Source organism: Schistocerca serialis, unplaced genomic scaffold (genome assembly GCF_023864345.2).
Source record: "Schistocerca serialis cubense isolate TAMUIC-IGC-003099 unplaced genomic scaffold, iqSchSeri2.2 HiC_scaffold_1393, whole genome shotgun sequence".
NCBI lineage: Eukaryota > Metazoa > Arthropoda > Insecta > Orthoptera > Acrididae > Schistocerca > Schistocerca serialis.
This window is the reverse complement of record NW_026047617.1, coordinates 15,933,622-15,948,699: the sequence shown is the minus strand read 5'-3', so window position 1 is coordinate 15,948,699 and position 15,078 is coordinate 15,933,622. Positions and strand designations below refer to the sequence as shown.

The 15,078-nt window shown below is 44.6% G+C and overlaps 1 protein-coding gene across 3 annotated transcripts in view; it reads right to left on the bottom strand.

Annotated features, from left to right (window-relative positions):
• Positions 1-1,537: 1,537 nt before the first annotated feature.
• The window catches only part of LOC126442621 (F-box/LRR-repeat protein fbxl-1-like), a 136,628-nt gene continuing 123,087 nt past the window's right edge, over positions 1,538-15,078 (bottom strand). For all 3 annotated transcript variants that reach the window (XM_050090709.1, XM_050090708.1, XM_050090707.1), the window contains exons 4-6: positions 14,502-14,681; positions 6,440-6,670; positions 1,538-1,860 (exon numbers count right to left, since the gene is read on the bottom strand). In XM_050090709.1, the coding sequence (XP_049946666.1) occupies positions 1,686-1,860; positions 6,440-6,670; positions 14,502-14,681 (586 nt within the window). In that variant the 3' untranslated portion in view covers positions 1,538-1,685. The remainder of the gene's footprint in view (positions 1,861-6,439; positions 6,671-14,501; positions 14,682-15,078) is intronic.

Genomic DNA, 15,078 nt, shown 5'->3' with positions numbered 1-15,078 from the left:
TCCTAGTATTACAGAAGAAAATACTTAGGAACATAAGTGTTACCAAACAACAGGTGTCCTGTCAACTATTGTTAAAAGATTTCAATACACTATCTATACCCTCCCTTTACATATATGAGGTGATGTTATTCTTATATAAAAGTCAGTATACAGTAAACTCTGTTTCGTCCACAACTAAAATACTCACCACAGAGAGAATTTTAAACTCTTGAAACACTACTGAAAACTTTTTACCCAAACACCAGGGTAGAAGGGACTTAAAATTTACAATAAAATAAAAGGCAGTAATATATTTAACATGGAGTTTGGTTCATTTAAAAGATTAGTTTTTACCATTCTAGTGGAAAAGTGTTATTAGTCTATTGACGAATTCAATGGGGACAGTTTCAGAGTTTTAAGATGGTAACTATGTATTTTATTTTTGTATACTGGAAACTGCAGTATGCATTTGTGTAGCAGTATCTCAGTAGTATACATAAAATAATGTAAACTATTGCATTTCTCTTTAAAAATGTTTCTTATTTTAAATCCTGACACGTCTCCCACAAATTGTGTATTACGAGACAAATAAGAATGACGACAAGGCGCGACGGTGAGTGCGTGTTTCCACCTGCTGTGGAGGGTCGCTTATGCTTTAGACTCACAGCTTTGCAGGTCTGTCAGCAAGCAAAATCGAGAATGGTGACCACAAGATATTTATAATGTGTAAGTTGGCACACACATCAGCAGGGTGACAGATCATTCATGGAGTGGATCACCAAACCCACACTTGTGCCACTCCACAATGTGTGCTGAAACCACGACAAATGAAATAAAATGACAAAAATTGTTTTCCTAATGAGCCCTCCAATTGTGATGTTGTTAATGTTTATGTTTTATAACTTCTAATTATATGTAAATCGTGAAATATAGATTAGAAATACTGAACAACAGAATGGCAGTGAAGTGTGACTTCTGGTGACACTGACTGTGCAGCAATGTGTTTCAGAACCTCTAGAATATGAAAACTGGTCAGATCTGACAGTTGAGCTCTGGATCAGTGCAACATGGAAAGCATGTAATGTATGTATGACTGACACTTTATTAACAACATTATGAGAAGGAAAGTTGCTACTCAACATATAGCGGAAATGCCGAGTCCGTCCTGGATTTTCCATTGTTTGACACTTTATTAATTTATTTCCATTTCGTCCCAAATAAAAATCGTTGTGTCCTTTCGTTAGTGTATTACTATCTGCAGGTGACATCAAAATAGTGCACATATGAAATAACTGAAAAGTGTGAAACAGGCATCTGAAAGACATTCAGGACACATGGAGGTAGGATTGCCTGCCCATTCAGATTTAAAGGACAATTTCATCAACACAAGGATATGGCAATAAAAGGTATGAATATGACATTCACTATGGTGCCAAAAATTCCCATTTGTGTAGTGATAATTGTGACAATGAGCTTCAATATGGAGGGAAATAAAATCAGTTTCAGTGGCTGACATAATGAATTCTTTTGTGAAATAAAATTTTTTTAAACACGAAAAATTGCATTTTTATTTCGGCCAACACTTTCTTGGCTCTTATACAATAATTTCATAAATCCATATTTTGTCTTTTACTTGCTTTTCAAACAGTTCACTCATCCAGGGGCTCCAATGTTACATTCTGCAGTCTGAAAACCAAAATTATTTCTCAGTACCCTATGTCGGTGTCATCATCATCATCCGTTTCGTAATCTGTTAGGAAGTCATTCTCTGTCCATCGGAAAGTATTAATTATCCTGAGCCGAGGCATTTGACTCTGCATCTCAGCAAAAACATTTTTGTAGAAAACCTCATCCTCTTCCTCATATGTCACATGTAGTTCTCTGGAAGAAGAAAGAGAAAAAGTAACTGCAACATTTGTATTTCTGTATTTTATTACACCCTATTTCTTGTAATACTACAAACCATAAACATTGATGAACTGTGTCATAAATGAAGTGCAAAGGAAATTTATCAGAATTTTTAAACTTAGGAGATACAAATTCTAGTTAATACCTATCTTCATATTAAACAGGTTTTAACTGTGGAAATATGTGGGTAGCATATGGTGTTTTGACTGATATCTCAATAAAGGACTTGGAGAAATGAAGAACCTACAAAAACAGTGAAAACTGGTCTCAACATGCAGCTGAGGTAAGTACTAAATGATTTCTATTGTGTTTTTCATTCTAATTATTTCTCGAATACATCAAATCCAATGAAATTTGGAATAATGCACTATTTTGCGACTGATGATTTTAAAGAAAGTGTTTTTTTCCTCTGTGCCTTAAATACCTGAGGACCATCCTACAAGATATTTTCAAAATTTTTCCTTTTTTCCAGTCAGTCTTCTGACTGGTTCAATACAACCCACCACAAAGTCCTCCCGTGAGCCAATCTCTTGATTTCAGTTGCATCTTGTGTCCTCAATTATTTGTCGGATGTATTACACTCTCCTTCTACACTTTTTACTCCTCACAACTCCTCCTAGTACCACGGAAGTCATTGCTCAATGTCCTAACACATATCCTATCATCCTGTTTCTCTCCTATCATCCTATCCCTCTTCTTGTCAGTGTTCTCCACACTGATTCTGCACATAACCCATCTCTCATTTCTTATAACAGGCCACCTAACTTTCAACACTCTTCTATCAATTTTCTTCTCTTCTCTTCCAGTTTTCTCATAGTCTGTGCCTCGCTTTCATACAATGCTGTACTCCAAACGTACATTCTCAGAAATTTCTTCTTCTAATTAAGGTTGATGTTTGATACCAGCAGACTTCTCCTGGCCAGAAATGCCCTCTATGCCTGTGCTAATTTGCTTTATACGTATTGTTTGGTTATAATTAAAGTTCAGCCACTTACACAGGTCCAGTGTGGGCTGAATTATCATATGGCAGTGAATCTTGGTAGGTATGCTAATGTGTTAATGCAGGACCAATTTATGCTGGAAAAACAATTACTTCCAACTACGGCCACTACGAGCAAATCTGGCACAGTACACCGTTTGTACGACATCCACACTATCGTTCGACAAGCTGTAACGTGAGTGAACAGTAGTGATAATTGAGGAGAAAGACTGTGTGCTGTTAGTGAAACAGTTTCATGTGAACGGCAGTAATTCCAGTGCTGCACTGACAGAGGGGCCAGATGTCATTAAATGCTTCAAAGAAAATGACGATGAAATTCAAAAACGTGGGTGGGCTTGGTGTGGCACCTGGAAGAGGAATGCATCCTACCGCAGTGGAAGTTATTGACACAGTTATTATTGCTGCAACTCAGTATGCAGCACGTGTCCCGGCTAATGCTAGTGTTTGTGCCCTTCCACGAGAATTGTCCATCCTGTGGTCAATGGTGTGGACAGTTTTTGTGTGGTGTTACCGCCAGACACCACACTTGCTAGGTGGTAGCCTTTAGATCGGCCACGGTCCGTTAGTATACGTCGGACCCGCGTGTCGCCACTGTCAGTGATTGCAGACCGAGCGCCGCCACACGGCAGGTCTAGTCTAGAGAGACTCCCTAGCACTCGCCGCAGTTGTACAGCCGACTCTGCTAGCGATGGTTCACTTACTACAGACACTCTCATCTGCAGAGACAACAGTTTAGCATAGCCTTCAGCTACGTCATTTGCTACGACCTAGCAAGGCGCCATATTCAGTTACTGTAACTAATTACTTCAAGACTGTATTCTGAACAAATAATATTGTGAATCATGTACCGTCAAGAGCGACGTTCATCATCAATGGATTAAAGTGAAGTATGAAAGTAATTACGTCCGCTTTCTGAATTCTCATTCCCTGTCATGTTCCAGACCTCACGTCAGCATAGTCCTTCCCTCCTCACGCCAGCCTGCGTGAGCTAAAACGCGTGCATTTAGACTGGTGCCCCTACAAGATCCGGACGGTGCAGCAACCAAATCATCATATCTGCAGCAACGTACTGAATTAGCTCTTCAGTTTTCGGACAGATAGAAGTCGATGACATGCGACCAGGCAATTTTCTATGGAGTGAAGAGGCACATTCTACACTACAGGGTACAGTAAATACACAGAACTGCCAAATTTAAGGGTACTGTTAAACTGCATGTTCTGCACCAAGAACCACTGCAGTTGCTGTATATGACTGCTTGGTGTGGAGTCACAAGCATCTTTATTCTTGGTCCGTTCTCTGAAGAGGATACATCCGTAGAGCCTGTCGGGGGTGGCGGGGGGGGGGGGGCCCTCTGTGATGCCTTTACGTTATGGAGACCTCCTTGTACAGCACGTGATTCCTGCTTTGGAAGAGCACAACTGTGTGGAAACCATTCTTTTCATGTAAGATGGGCCAACATTGCATGTCACTCACCCAGTGAAAGATCTGCTTAGTGCAACCTTCCTTAAAACATATTATATCGAGAGGTTTTCAGATGCATTGCCTGCAAGATGACCTGATCTGAATCCATATGACTCTCGACTCTGGGAATACCTAAAAGAATACCTTTACCAGAGGCACATTAGGTCTCTACCTGATCTGAAGGCCAGTACGCAGGAACACATCGCTTACATTCCACCGGAACTACTGTGAGCAAGTGTTGATCACATCGTTTTACAGAAGTAGCATCTCATTCGACATCTCCAGTGCTCGTACAGAATGAATTAACCCTTTAGTGACCAAATTATTTCCGGAAGTTGTAGATTTTTTATGAACACTTTATTGGGCTAAGAAACCGTTCATAAAATCATAGTTTAAATCTTGAAATGAGAGTTTAGTCTATGAGTGTAAAAAAATTAGTGGGAACTATTGGAACTGTGGAGTAACTTCACTTGCTAATTTAAAACAAATGTATTTCCTTTATTTTTTTGTACAAAAACATGTTAAACATTACATTTATATTTGTATTAGTTCATACTGTCCTTTGAGTTCACTAAGGTGATGTACTATGGAACTTAGAGAAGCATGGTGCTACATACAAAGGTACACGACAGTTGCTACTCATTACTTTTGTTCGCTTTTCTTTGTTCTTGGTGCTACATTGGCGGCATCTTCTGTTTGTTGTACCTTCTGTAGGGAAATGAGTTCCAACTTTCTCCAGACGAACTTCATCTGGTACTCCAGACACACCTCTTATTGGTGTTTGACCTTCCTCTTCTCTTACGACTTGAGAAGCCAGAGATAAGCTGCCTTGCCAAGTGCAATCTAAATGTTAGCTGCTCTGCTTTTGTCTTCTGTAGCTTCCACATAACGTAGGAACTGACAACTGCCAAATGCACAAGAAAGGAAAACAGTTTGTGCCACCACTTCCACGAACGACGGCCTACAGCATACCGTTGACGCAGCTGATCAAATCTATCGACTCCTCCCATTATTTTATTATACTCTGCCACAGCTAATGGGCAGAATACTTCAGTTCTGCTTCCACTAACTTACCTTGTAATATTTATGTAATTTTCAGTCAAATGCAGCAAATATCCACGAATACTATCTCCCTCATAAATACAAAAATAGATAAATACAACACAAGTCACTTCACACGCAAAAGGAAAGCACACTATCCAAAAAACGCTGTAGCGGTCGAAACAGTGGCTCGTTTTCACGCGGGAACTGCGCTTCTGCAATGATTGACTCACAAGGTAGAAAAACAACAGCTTTAGCCTAACTGTTGACAATCTATACATAGTTAGCACACTCTAACAGAGATGGTAGCATAAGTTAGAAGTGGGAACACGGATTACCACTGAACTTACAGAGAAAACAAATAAGTGGGAACTATTTGCATTCGCAGCACCAGATTCGCACCTGGTCACCAAAATTGAAACTAATTTTTCTCCAGCGTAAAACTGTTCTGTGTTAACGCATTAGAATACAAATCGAGTTTCGCTTCCATATGATAATTACAGCCCACACTGGACCTCTGCGAGTATCTGCACTTTAATTACAGCCATTTGGTATGTCATCATTGCTTCATGCATCGTGTGTTACTTTATTTCCAATATATCAGAACTGCATCACTTCTTCATGGACACCAGTTTTGATGTTAAATCCATAACTAATCTGATGTAGCTAATGCTCATTAATTTCATCTTTCCTGGTTTCTTTCTCAATCTGTAGTGTGTTCTCATTAGACTGTTCTTTCCATTCAACAGGTTCTGAAATTCTTCCTCCCTTTCATAAGCCAATAGGAATATCATCAGTGAATGATATTATTAATATCCATTCTCCCTGAATTTTAATCCACTCTTCCATCTTTCTTTTATTTCTTTCACTGCTTCTTTGATATATAAACTGGAAAGTTGGGATTGAAAGTTTATATCCCTGCCTTACACTCTCTCTAATACTAGCACTCCGTTCCCAGTCTCGTGGAAGTCATCGAGGTCATACGGTAGAAACGCAAAGTCATCAGAACCGGGCTCGGACGGTGAACAGAGGCAGCAGGAGCAACCTACCTGAGGTTCACGAGCCTGACAGAAAATTCTTCAAATGGCACAGCTCTGATGTGGCCGCTGTACAGGATATCGAGGCAGCGCAGTTGCTTCAAGTCCAGGACGTGCCGTAGGCTCGGCTGCAGATCTGTCAGGTCGTCAATGTACTGGAGGAGCAGCGTGCGGAGGGCCGGCAGCTGCGCCACGTGCGCCACGGCAGATCCGCCCAGCCCACTGCATCCGGAAAGATCCAGTCTAGAAGAACAAACAGAAAAATAATGTAACACTTTAAGATGTTGGTGACAACATGAAATTTGCTGTGTAATACACAGTACGACAAAAAAGAAAGGCAATGAATTATCCAAATGGGACAGAAATCAGTACATGTACAGACAAACAAATGGTTACATGTTGTATACATAGTTCCGTGTAGTCAGCGTGTACACAACTTTCCCACTAGAGCGCGCCCCGCTAAACACAACAGTGCAGGCGCAGCGCTCGTCCGTCTCCGCACTACGAGATGGCGCTGCCTTAGAGACGGACCAAATTCTGCTTCCGCCGATCTGCGTATTAATATGTAACGCAGCCATTGAGATTGCTGCTAACGTAGAACCTTTTCTCCTCGCGGATCACACTTGCGCAGTGATACCTGAACGCGCGAGGTATTATAACGAGTGTACAGACCTCCAATTAGTCAGTCTGCATTAGTCTGTACCAGTCTATAGTCAAGTTTCAGTGTGCGCCTAATAAGATTATCATATTCCTGTACATAGCCACGAAGATAAATGTATAGACACTTTGTCAAGTATCAGAGATATGTGAGAATAAGATTAACGTACCAAGACCAAAGGAACTTCAGATTGTCAATTGTAAATAGCATCCAGAATCAAGTTACGTAATGTTTATGCTTTTATCATTTTAATAAATGTGTGCGAAAATTAATCAAGTTCTGTTTGAAGTCGGTCACCGTCAACCTGCTACTCTAAGCGTGCAAGTGGCATATGTACCGTCCGACCTAACGGCAGAAGATAAACACGCCATAATAAGACCACGAGACATATTGCTGACACTCGCCTACTTCGTTAGATCGACAAGTCAAATAATCTGATGGTGTGTGTACCGAATGTCTTACAGTACGCACACCACATTACAATTTCAGAAAAAATTGGATGATTCATTCAGGAGAGAGAGCTCCACAAATTGAGCAAATCAATAGCGCATTGGTCCATCTCTGGCACCTGTGCAAGCTTGGCACTGATGACAGAGTTGTCGAGTGTCCTCCTGAGGAATATCGGGCCAAATTCTGTCCTATTGATCCATCAGATCGTCATAATTCTGAGACTGTTGGAGGACCCTACCCATAACGCTCCAAATGCTCTCAATTGGGAAGACATCCGGCAAACTTGTTGACCGAGGTAGGGTTTGCGAAGCACCAAGAAAAGCAGTAGAAACTCTCGCCCTGTGGAGGCAGGCATTATCTTGCCGAAACGTAAGCCAAGGACAGCTCGCCACGAACGGCGACAAAACGGGGCGTAGAGTAGCATCGACTTACTGTCGTGCCGCAAGTGTTCCGAGGATGGCAACCGAAGGAGTGCTGAAAACAAATGGCACCTCAAACCGTCACTTCCGGTTGTCGCACCGTATGGCGGGTGACAGACACGTTGATATCCCTCTGCTATCCAGGGTACCTCCAGACGCGTCTTCAGTCTGGAATAAAATTGTCTTCAGTGATGAGCTCTGCTTGAAATTGAGCCACAGTGACCAGCAAAGACCTGCCTGGGGACACCCCGGAGTGTAGTGGGATACCAACCGACAGCAAAACAACCGGAACTGATAGTCTGGAGTGCCACTTGTTTTCGTAGCAGGTCACTGTCGGTTGTTATCCTCGGAAAACTTGTGGCATAGCAGTAAGTCGACACTATTTGGTTGCCATCCACAGCACCCTTACAGCACAGTGATACGTCAACGATATTCTACGCCCCTTTTGATTGCCCTTCCTGCTCTTACATTTCAGCAAGATAATGCCCGCCCGCACACTGCGAGAGTTGCTATTGCTCGTCTTCACGCTCGCCAAACTCTACCTCGGCCAGCGAGGTTGCCGGATCTCTCCCCAACTGAGAGCATTTGGAGCATTACAGGCAGGGCTTTAATGATGTCAGGATTTCGATGACAGAATTGGGCACCCAATATCCGTCAGGACGACATCCGACAACTCTGTCGATCGAAGCCGAGCCGAATAACTGCTTGCGTACAGGCCAGAGGTAGACCGACGCGTAGTCGAATTGCTCAATTTCTGAAGCTCTTTCTCTCGAATAAATCATCCAACTTTTCTGAAATTTTAATGATTTGTTTGTCTGTGCACGTACATCACATCTGCCAGTTTCCATCCCTCTGGACAATTCCTTCGTGGTGTGACGTTTTCTTGACTTAGAGCGGCATTTACACGTGAGTAATTTCCTGTGCACACTAAGTGCAGCAGCTGTTGCAAATACATGCACAGGAACAGACTTTCACTCAGCTCTGTCCCGTGGCACAATCTTCTGGGCCTTTGCAGCTAAGGGGAAAAAGTACAGGGTCTTCATTAATGAGTGGTGCATTTTCATATATTTATTGATTTATATGGGCACATTTACATCACTACATGACTACGGAGAGCACAGGCTCGCTGTGTCGTCGGGGCCGGAACACGGGTCCGGGAACTGCGACGGACGAGCCCGGACGCGGTCGGGGTCGGGGTAGTATCTGGAGCTCAGCGGGAACGTGACACGCACACCGACAGTGGGCCCGGGAGCTGTGACGGGCAGTCGGCCGACGAGACGGGAGGAGACGTCTGGAGAACTGAAGACGAGATCACAGCCAGTGAAGTGGCCTCCCGGGGACAGTGTGTTAATAGCAGATGGCAGGCGGGGTGCAAGCTGGCCGTGTCGTGTGGTGTGACGTCATTACGGTGCGGCACGGGCATTCGAAATGGACGCGGCGGCCAGCTCGCGTGACGCAGTCTGCCGGCTGCCGGAGTGCCCGTTTGGAGCACGGTCTCGGGGGCTGCCCGGCCAGGTCGGGGACGGGACGAGGTGGGTGTGGCTGCGCACTGGCAGCTGGCGGTACCCGTGCACCGCTGACGGCTAGGGGAGTGGGCTCTGCCTAACAGGTCGCACGGGGAGTGTCGTCCGTGGACAAGTCCTCCACTGAAACTTCCTAGCAGATTAAAACTGTGTGCCGGACCGAGACTCGAAGTGCTAGGAAGTTTCATATGAGCGCACACTCCGCTGCAGAGTGAAAATCTCATTCTGGGAACATCCTCCAGGCTGTGGCTGAGCCATGTCTCCGCAATATCCTTTCTTTCAGGAGTGCTAGTTCTGCAAGTTTCGCAGGAGAGCTTCTGTAAAGTTTGGAAGGTAGGAGACGAGATACTGGCAGAAGTAAAGCTGTGAGGACGGGGCGTGAGTTGTGCTTGGGTAGCTCAGGGGTAGAGCACTTGCCCACGAAAGGCAAAGGTCCCGAGTTCGAATCTCGGTGCGGCACACAGTTTTAATCTGCTAGGAAGTTTCATATCAGCGCACACTCCGCTGCAGAGTGAAAATCGCATTCAAGTCCTCCACTGGTTTGAAGAACTCAACGAGAATCGGAGTAGTTGAGGTGAAAGCTGTCTCAATTCTGTCCACGGAGACTTTAGTCGGCTCGCCATTACATTTGATCTGTAAAATGTTCTCGTCACGGTGATCGTGCGGTGCACTCTATGGCAGCGTAAGTGGTGGCCGTGCCACGTCTACGCACAATACCGGGTCAAAAGTATTTAATGCGACAAACTCTGGGAGGTTGTAGGGGACGTCAAAACAAATATTTTCCCTAATGTCATTTTTACCTATGAGGATTATTTAAACTGGTGGAGGCTGTGTTATGCTCGTCAGTTGTTAGACGCCGTATTGCGATCTTGAGATGTTAGAGGGTTTATTACGCTCTTCAGTTGTGGGCAACTGCTGTCCACCAGTGTAGTAGTGCATTGTCTCTGTTTAGTAATGCAGCGATACACCTGGAGTGAGTACACTGATATGGTTGGTGCGTACTACGTAGCGCACCACAACGGACGAGCTGCACAGCGGGTTTATCAACAACAATATCCTAATCGCCGTATCCCGCATCATACGACCTTTGCTGCTGTGTACCAACGTCTGCGTGAGACCGGGTCATTTAGCAGATTACCTGGACAGGGACGCCGTCGCACGGTAAGAACGCTGCAATTTGAGGAAGCTGTCTTGCAGCAGGTGGAGAGGGATCCTTCAATCAGCACTCGTGCAACTGCACATAACATGGGGACTAATCACACGAATGTAAGAACAGTCCTTCGAGAGCAGTTGTTACGTCCATTTCACTTACAGCGTGTCCACAACCTGGAACCAGTTGATTATCCACCCAGAGCACAGTTTTCGCAGTGGTACCTGGAACAGTGTGAAATGCATCCTACATTTCCATCCTCTGTGTTGTTTAGCGATGAAGCAACGTTCGGGCGCGATGGAGTCTTCAACATGCACAATTCGCATGTTTGGAGTGAGGATAACCTACATGCCACAGTTACTAGCGCTCATCAAGTGCGGTTCTTCGTTAATGTGTGGGTCGGTGTTGTTGGGGACTGTTTAACTGGGCCGTGTCTGCTACCTAGGCCATTAAATGGCAGGCACTATTACAGTTTTCTCGCCAGAGCATTGCCAGAATTGCTGGAAGACGTCCCGCTCCCTACAAGACAACGCACGTGGCGCCAACATGACGGGCCGCCGGCACATTTCAGTCGTCGTGTGCGTCTATTCCTGGACCGACGGTTCCCAGAAACGTGGATTGGCAGAGGTGGTCCTGTACCGTGGCCTGCTCGATCCCCAGATATGTCCCCTCTGGACTTTTTGTGTGGGGAGAGATGCGCAACCTTGTTTACGCACCTCCTGTTGCATCAGAAGAGGGTCTGGTTGCCCGGATAGTAGCAGCAGGAGCAAGAACAATTCAGGATACTGCTGGGGTTTTGCCCGTGTCAGACATAACATGATCCGACGGTGTAACCTTTGTTTACGTGTGTCAATGGAGGCATTTCTGAAAATCTACTGCAATTGAAATTGGGTTGTGTTAATGTGTTGTCTCTTGGTCATAAAAAAATGGAAAAGTGTTTCTTGGTTTAATTAATTTGCCGCCAGAGAAATCTTCCTCTACCGGTTTAAATACTCCTCATAGGAAAAATGACATTAGGGAAAAATATTTGTTTTGATGTCCCCTACAACCTCCCAGAGTTTGTCGGTATAAATACTTTTCACTCTGTATAATGTGGAACAGTGTAAATCGGCTCGAGCAAATACCCACCGGTACTGTGCCGTGTCGGCGCGTGCAGTCGGAGGTCGGCTGTACGACTGCGCAGATGTTCTGCCGGTGTCGGGCAGCGTGTGACGGTAGTACCTCCTCCACTAATTCACCGGGAATGGCGAGCGAGTGAGCACAGGCGAGGTGTACAGGTGGAATACCGATGTCGTCCTTGGGATTATTCGCAGGCCGAGAAGTACGAGCCGAAGTGCGTCCGTCCGGGTGATGCCGTGACACGTCAGGGATGCTTCCGGTATACAGTGGAGCCGTTCCGGGTGGCTACGCAGACGTCAAGTGCACGACGACGAGTCCGGAACTGTGTCGGACTGCCGTCGCGTGCCGCCGAATGTGCAAACTACGTCTCATCTCACTGGCTCAAATGACTCTGAGCACTATGGGACTTAACTACTGTGGTCATCAGTCCCCTAGAACTTAGAACTACTTAAACCTAACTAACCTAAGGACACCACACACATCCATGCCCGAGGCAGGATTCGAACCTGCGACCGTAGCAGTCCCGCGGTTCCGGACTGCGCGCCTAGAACCGCTAGACCACCGCGGCCGGCTCATCTCACTGGCACCGTTTGATTCGTGGACACGACAGGACGAAGCAAACAGTCGGCACTCGTTCAAATCCGTCAAGGTGTCAGTGGGGCGCCACGCATTGTACTCGATCCGCGTGGTCCGCGGCTGACAGAATCGGAAATAGGCGTAACTGTCCACGAGGCGTGGAGATCTAGCTCACACTGGCTTTTGCTTCGCTGGGTGCTCCACCGTCGTCACAGGTTGGCCCGGCCATTAAATCTCCTCCCACAGGTAAACACTGACGTGCTGCTACCCACGTGATTCTGTGGGATGCCTGCCACAAGTTTGGCATAAGCTACGTTTAATATTTTTTGTGGGATCTGAAATTTAAAAACCTCTCTCACACCGGCCCGATTGAGCTTCACAGATCAGGATAGTAAAAAACACGCGAATATTTAGGGAATTTTCATTCACAAAGCAGGCTTATCACATTCACACAGTTCAATGCTGTCCTATCCTGATTAAATTGAGCTTAACTTAAATTCCATAAGGCAGTGAAGCAATTTCGAAGTCTCGGTGCGACGAAAATTGTCAGTCGATCTTCTGAAAACATTTGTAATAATTATTAACTTTCGGTGACCACACGGGGAAGACCGGAGATGTGCTGGTAAGACCGTGTTAGCCCATTTATTGGAAGTAATAAACAGGATATCTCGAGCGTACAAAACGGCAGGTTCGTCCAGTGTAAATCAGACGTTCCCCACTGATCCCGTGCAACACAGCATAGTAAGCAGACACTGTCAATAATAATCAGTTAAATAATACGCGAACACACTTACTTTAGTTTAGTTCATGTATTAAATTCCTTCTCATACAGAATCTCATCAAGATGGCGACTAGCTCAACAATACATACATATACATCTTCGTTCTTTCACGGCTAATCGGCAAGATCTCCTTCATTCTTTTCATAAGAGAAAACATAGATAGCAGAGAAGGTATTCCATGGAGTAAATGCACGCTCCAAGCAATAATTGGGCTTGAAACTACTTTGCATTGATAAAAGATAAGAAGAGATATTTCGAGATATGTACTGAGTTATATATTTTTATAATATATAATATTCTTTTCATAAGAGAAAACATAGATAGCAGAGAAGGTATTCCATGGAGTAAATGCACGCTCCAAGGAATAATAGGGCTTGAAACTACTTTGCATTGATAAAAGATAAGAAGAGATATTTCGAGATATGTACTGAGTTATATATTTTTATAATATTTCTGAAAATATCGGGTAGAGACCGCCGCAAGAGACATTACATACGGTAGTGCTCAGGTGATCATTAGTGACAACGTCGGATTTCAAACAGAGTCCACAAAGTGGGTACCCCATCTTCTCACCACAGACGACAAATTTCATCATCTTGAGGCGTACAAACAGCTACTGGTACGCTACCAAATTGAAGGGGAACATTTTGTGCACCGGATTTTGATCTGTGATGAAACGTGGGTACACTGTTACGCACGGGAATCGAAAAAAGCAGCCCAAAATGGCACAAAAAAGACCAATCTACACCCACTGACGACTCTACACCCACGGAGTGCCTAAAATTGTCTCTGTGTGGGGAAGGTTATTGCGACAGTCTTTTTTTATATTAAGGAAGTTCTCATCAGTTTTGTCCAAGAATGCTGTACTGTGAGCGCCGTATACTACTGCCATTTTTTGTATAGATCGGAAAGCGAATATCGTCAGAAAATACCAAATCTGGGGCGTGACTAGGCCGCGTGACAGTGCTCGGCCCCACACGGCAGCCCGGACTCGACAAAAAGTTCGGGAGCTGTCGTGTGCCACACTAGGACATCCTCCCTACACTCCGCACTTATTGTCCTGTCATTTTCATTTGTTTGGACCACTAAAAGAAGCAGTCGGACGACACAGATCTAACAACAATTGCACTATCAAAGTGTTTGTGTGAACCCTGCTGTTACAGCCACATTCATTTTGTGAAAACGGGGTTGAGAAAACTACCTATCCCCTGGGAAAAATGTATTTCCCATTCAGAAGACTATACACAGATTAAATAACTTGTGTGTATGAGTTTTTCTGAAGTGAACTTTTCTGAAGTGAACTTATAAACAAAAAATTCAAATTAATATTTGAATTTCCTTTGTACGTGAGCATAAAACATGTTCAAAAACTGCGCAACAGCGACGTCAGGTACTTACATCTGTAAGTGTTTAAGACGGTGGATCTCGGCAAGTGCTCCGTCTGTGAGACTCGTCGCAAAAGTCAGGCTCAGGTGGCGCAGTGACGGGCACCCCCGAGAAATGGTGACCACCGCGTCATCCGGGAGGTCGGTGGCGTGCGGCAGGTCCAACTTCTGCAGCAGTGGTAGGCAGCCGGGCCTGCAGTTGTTCAAAACAACACCTGTTGTGAATGTAAATCTAAGCCGCACAGGTGAAATATTAGTCAGACCCTCAAAAGAGTACCGTATTTACTCGAATCTAACAAGGGGAAGGCCTCAGACACGGCCAAACGATTCGGCTCAAATTTGGCAGGTCGCTTGTGTACAACCCAAAACGAAGGAATCTACGATATTTTGGGTCAACACCCCCTCGTTTTTGAGAAAATCACCCCTAAAGGTTATGGCGAGCAATCAACTCAAAATTGGCGGGATCGATAGATAATTGTAATTACATTTTTCATCATCAGGTATGAGGTCCGAAAACGCATACTTTTCCAGAAATGGGGGTAAGAAACTTTTACAACTGCCGCTTCTGTACCGACATGCAAAACGCTTTC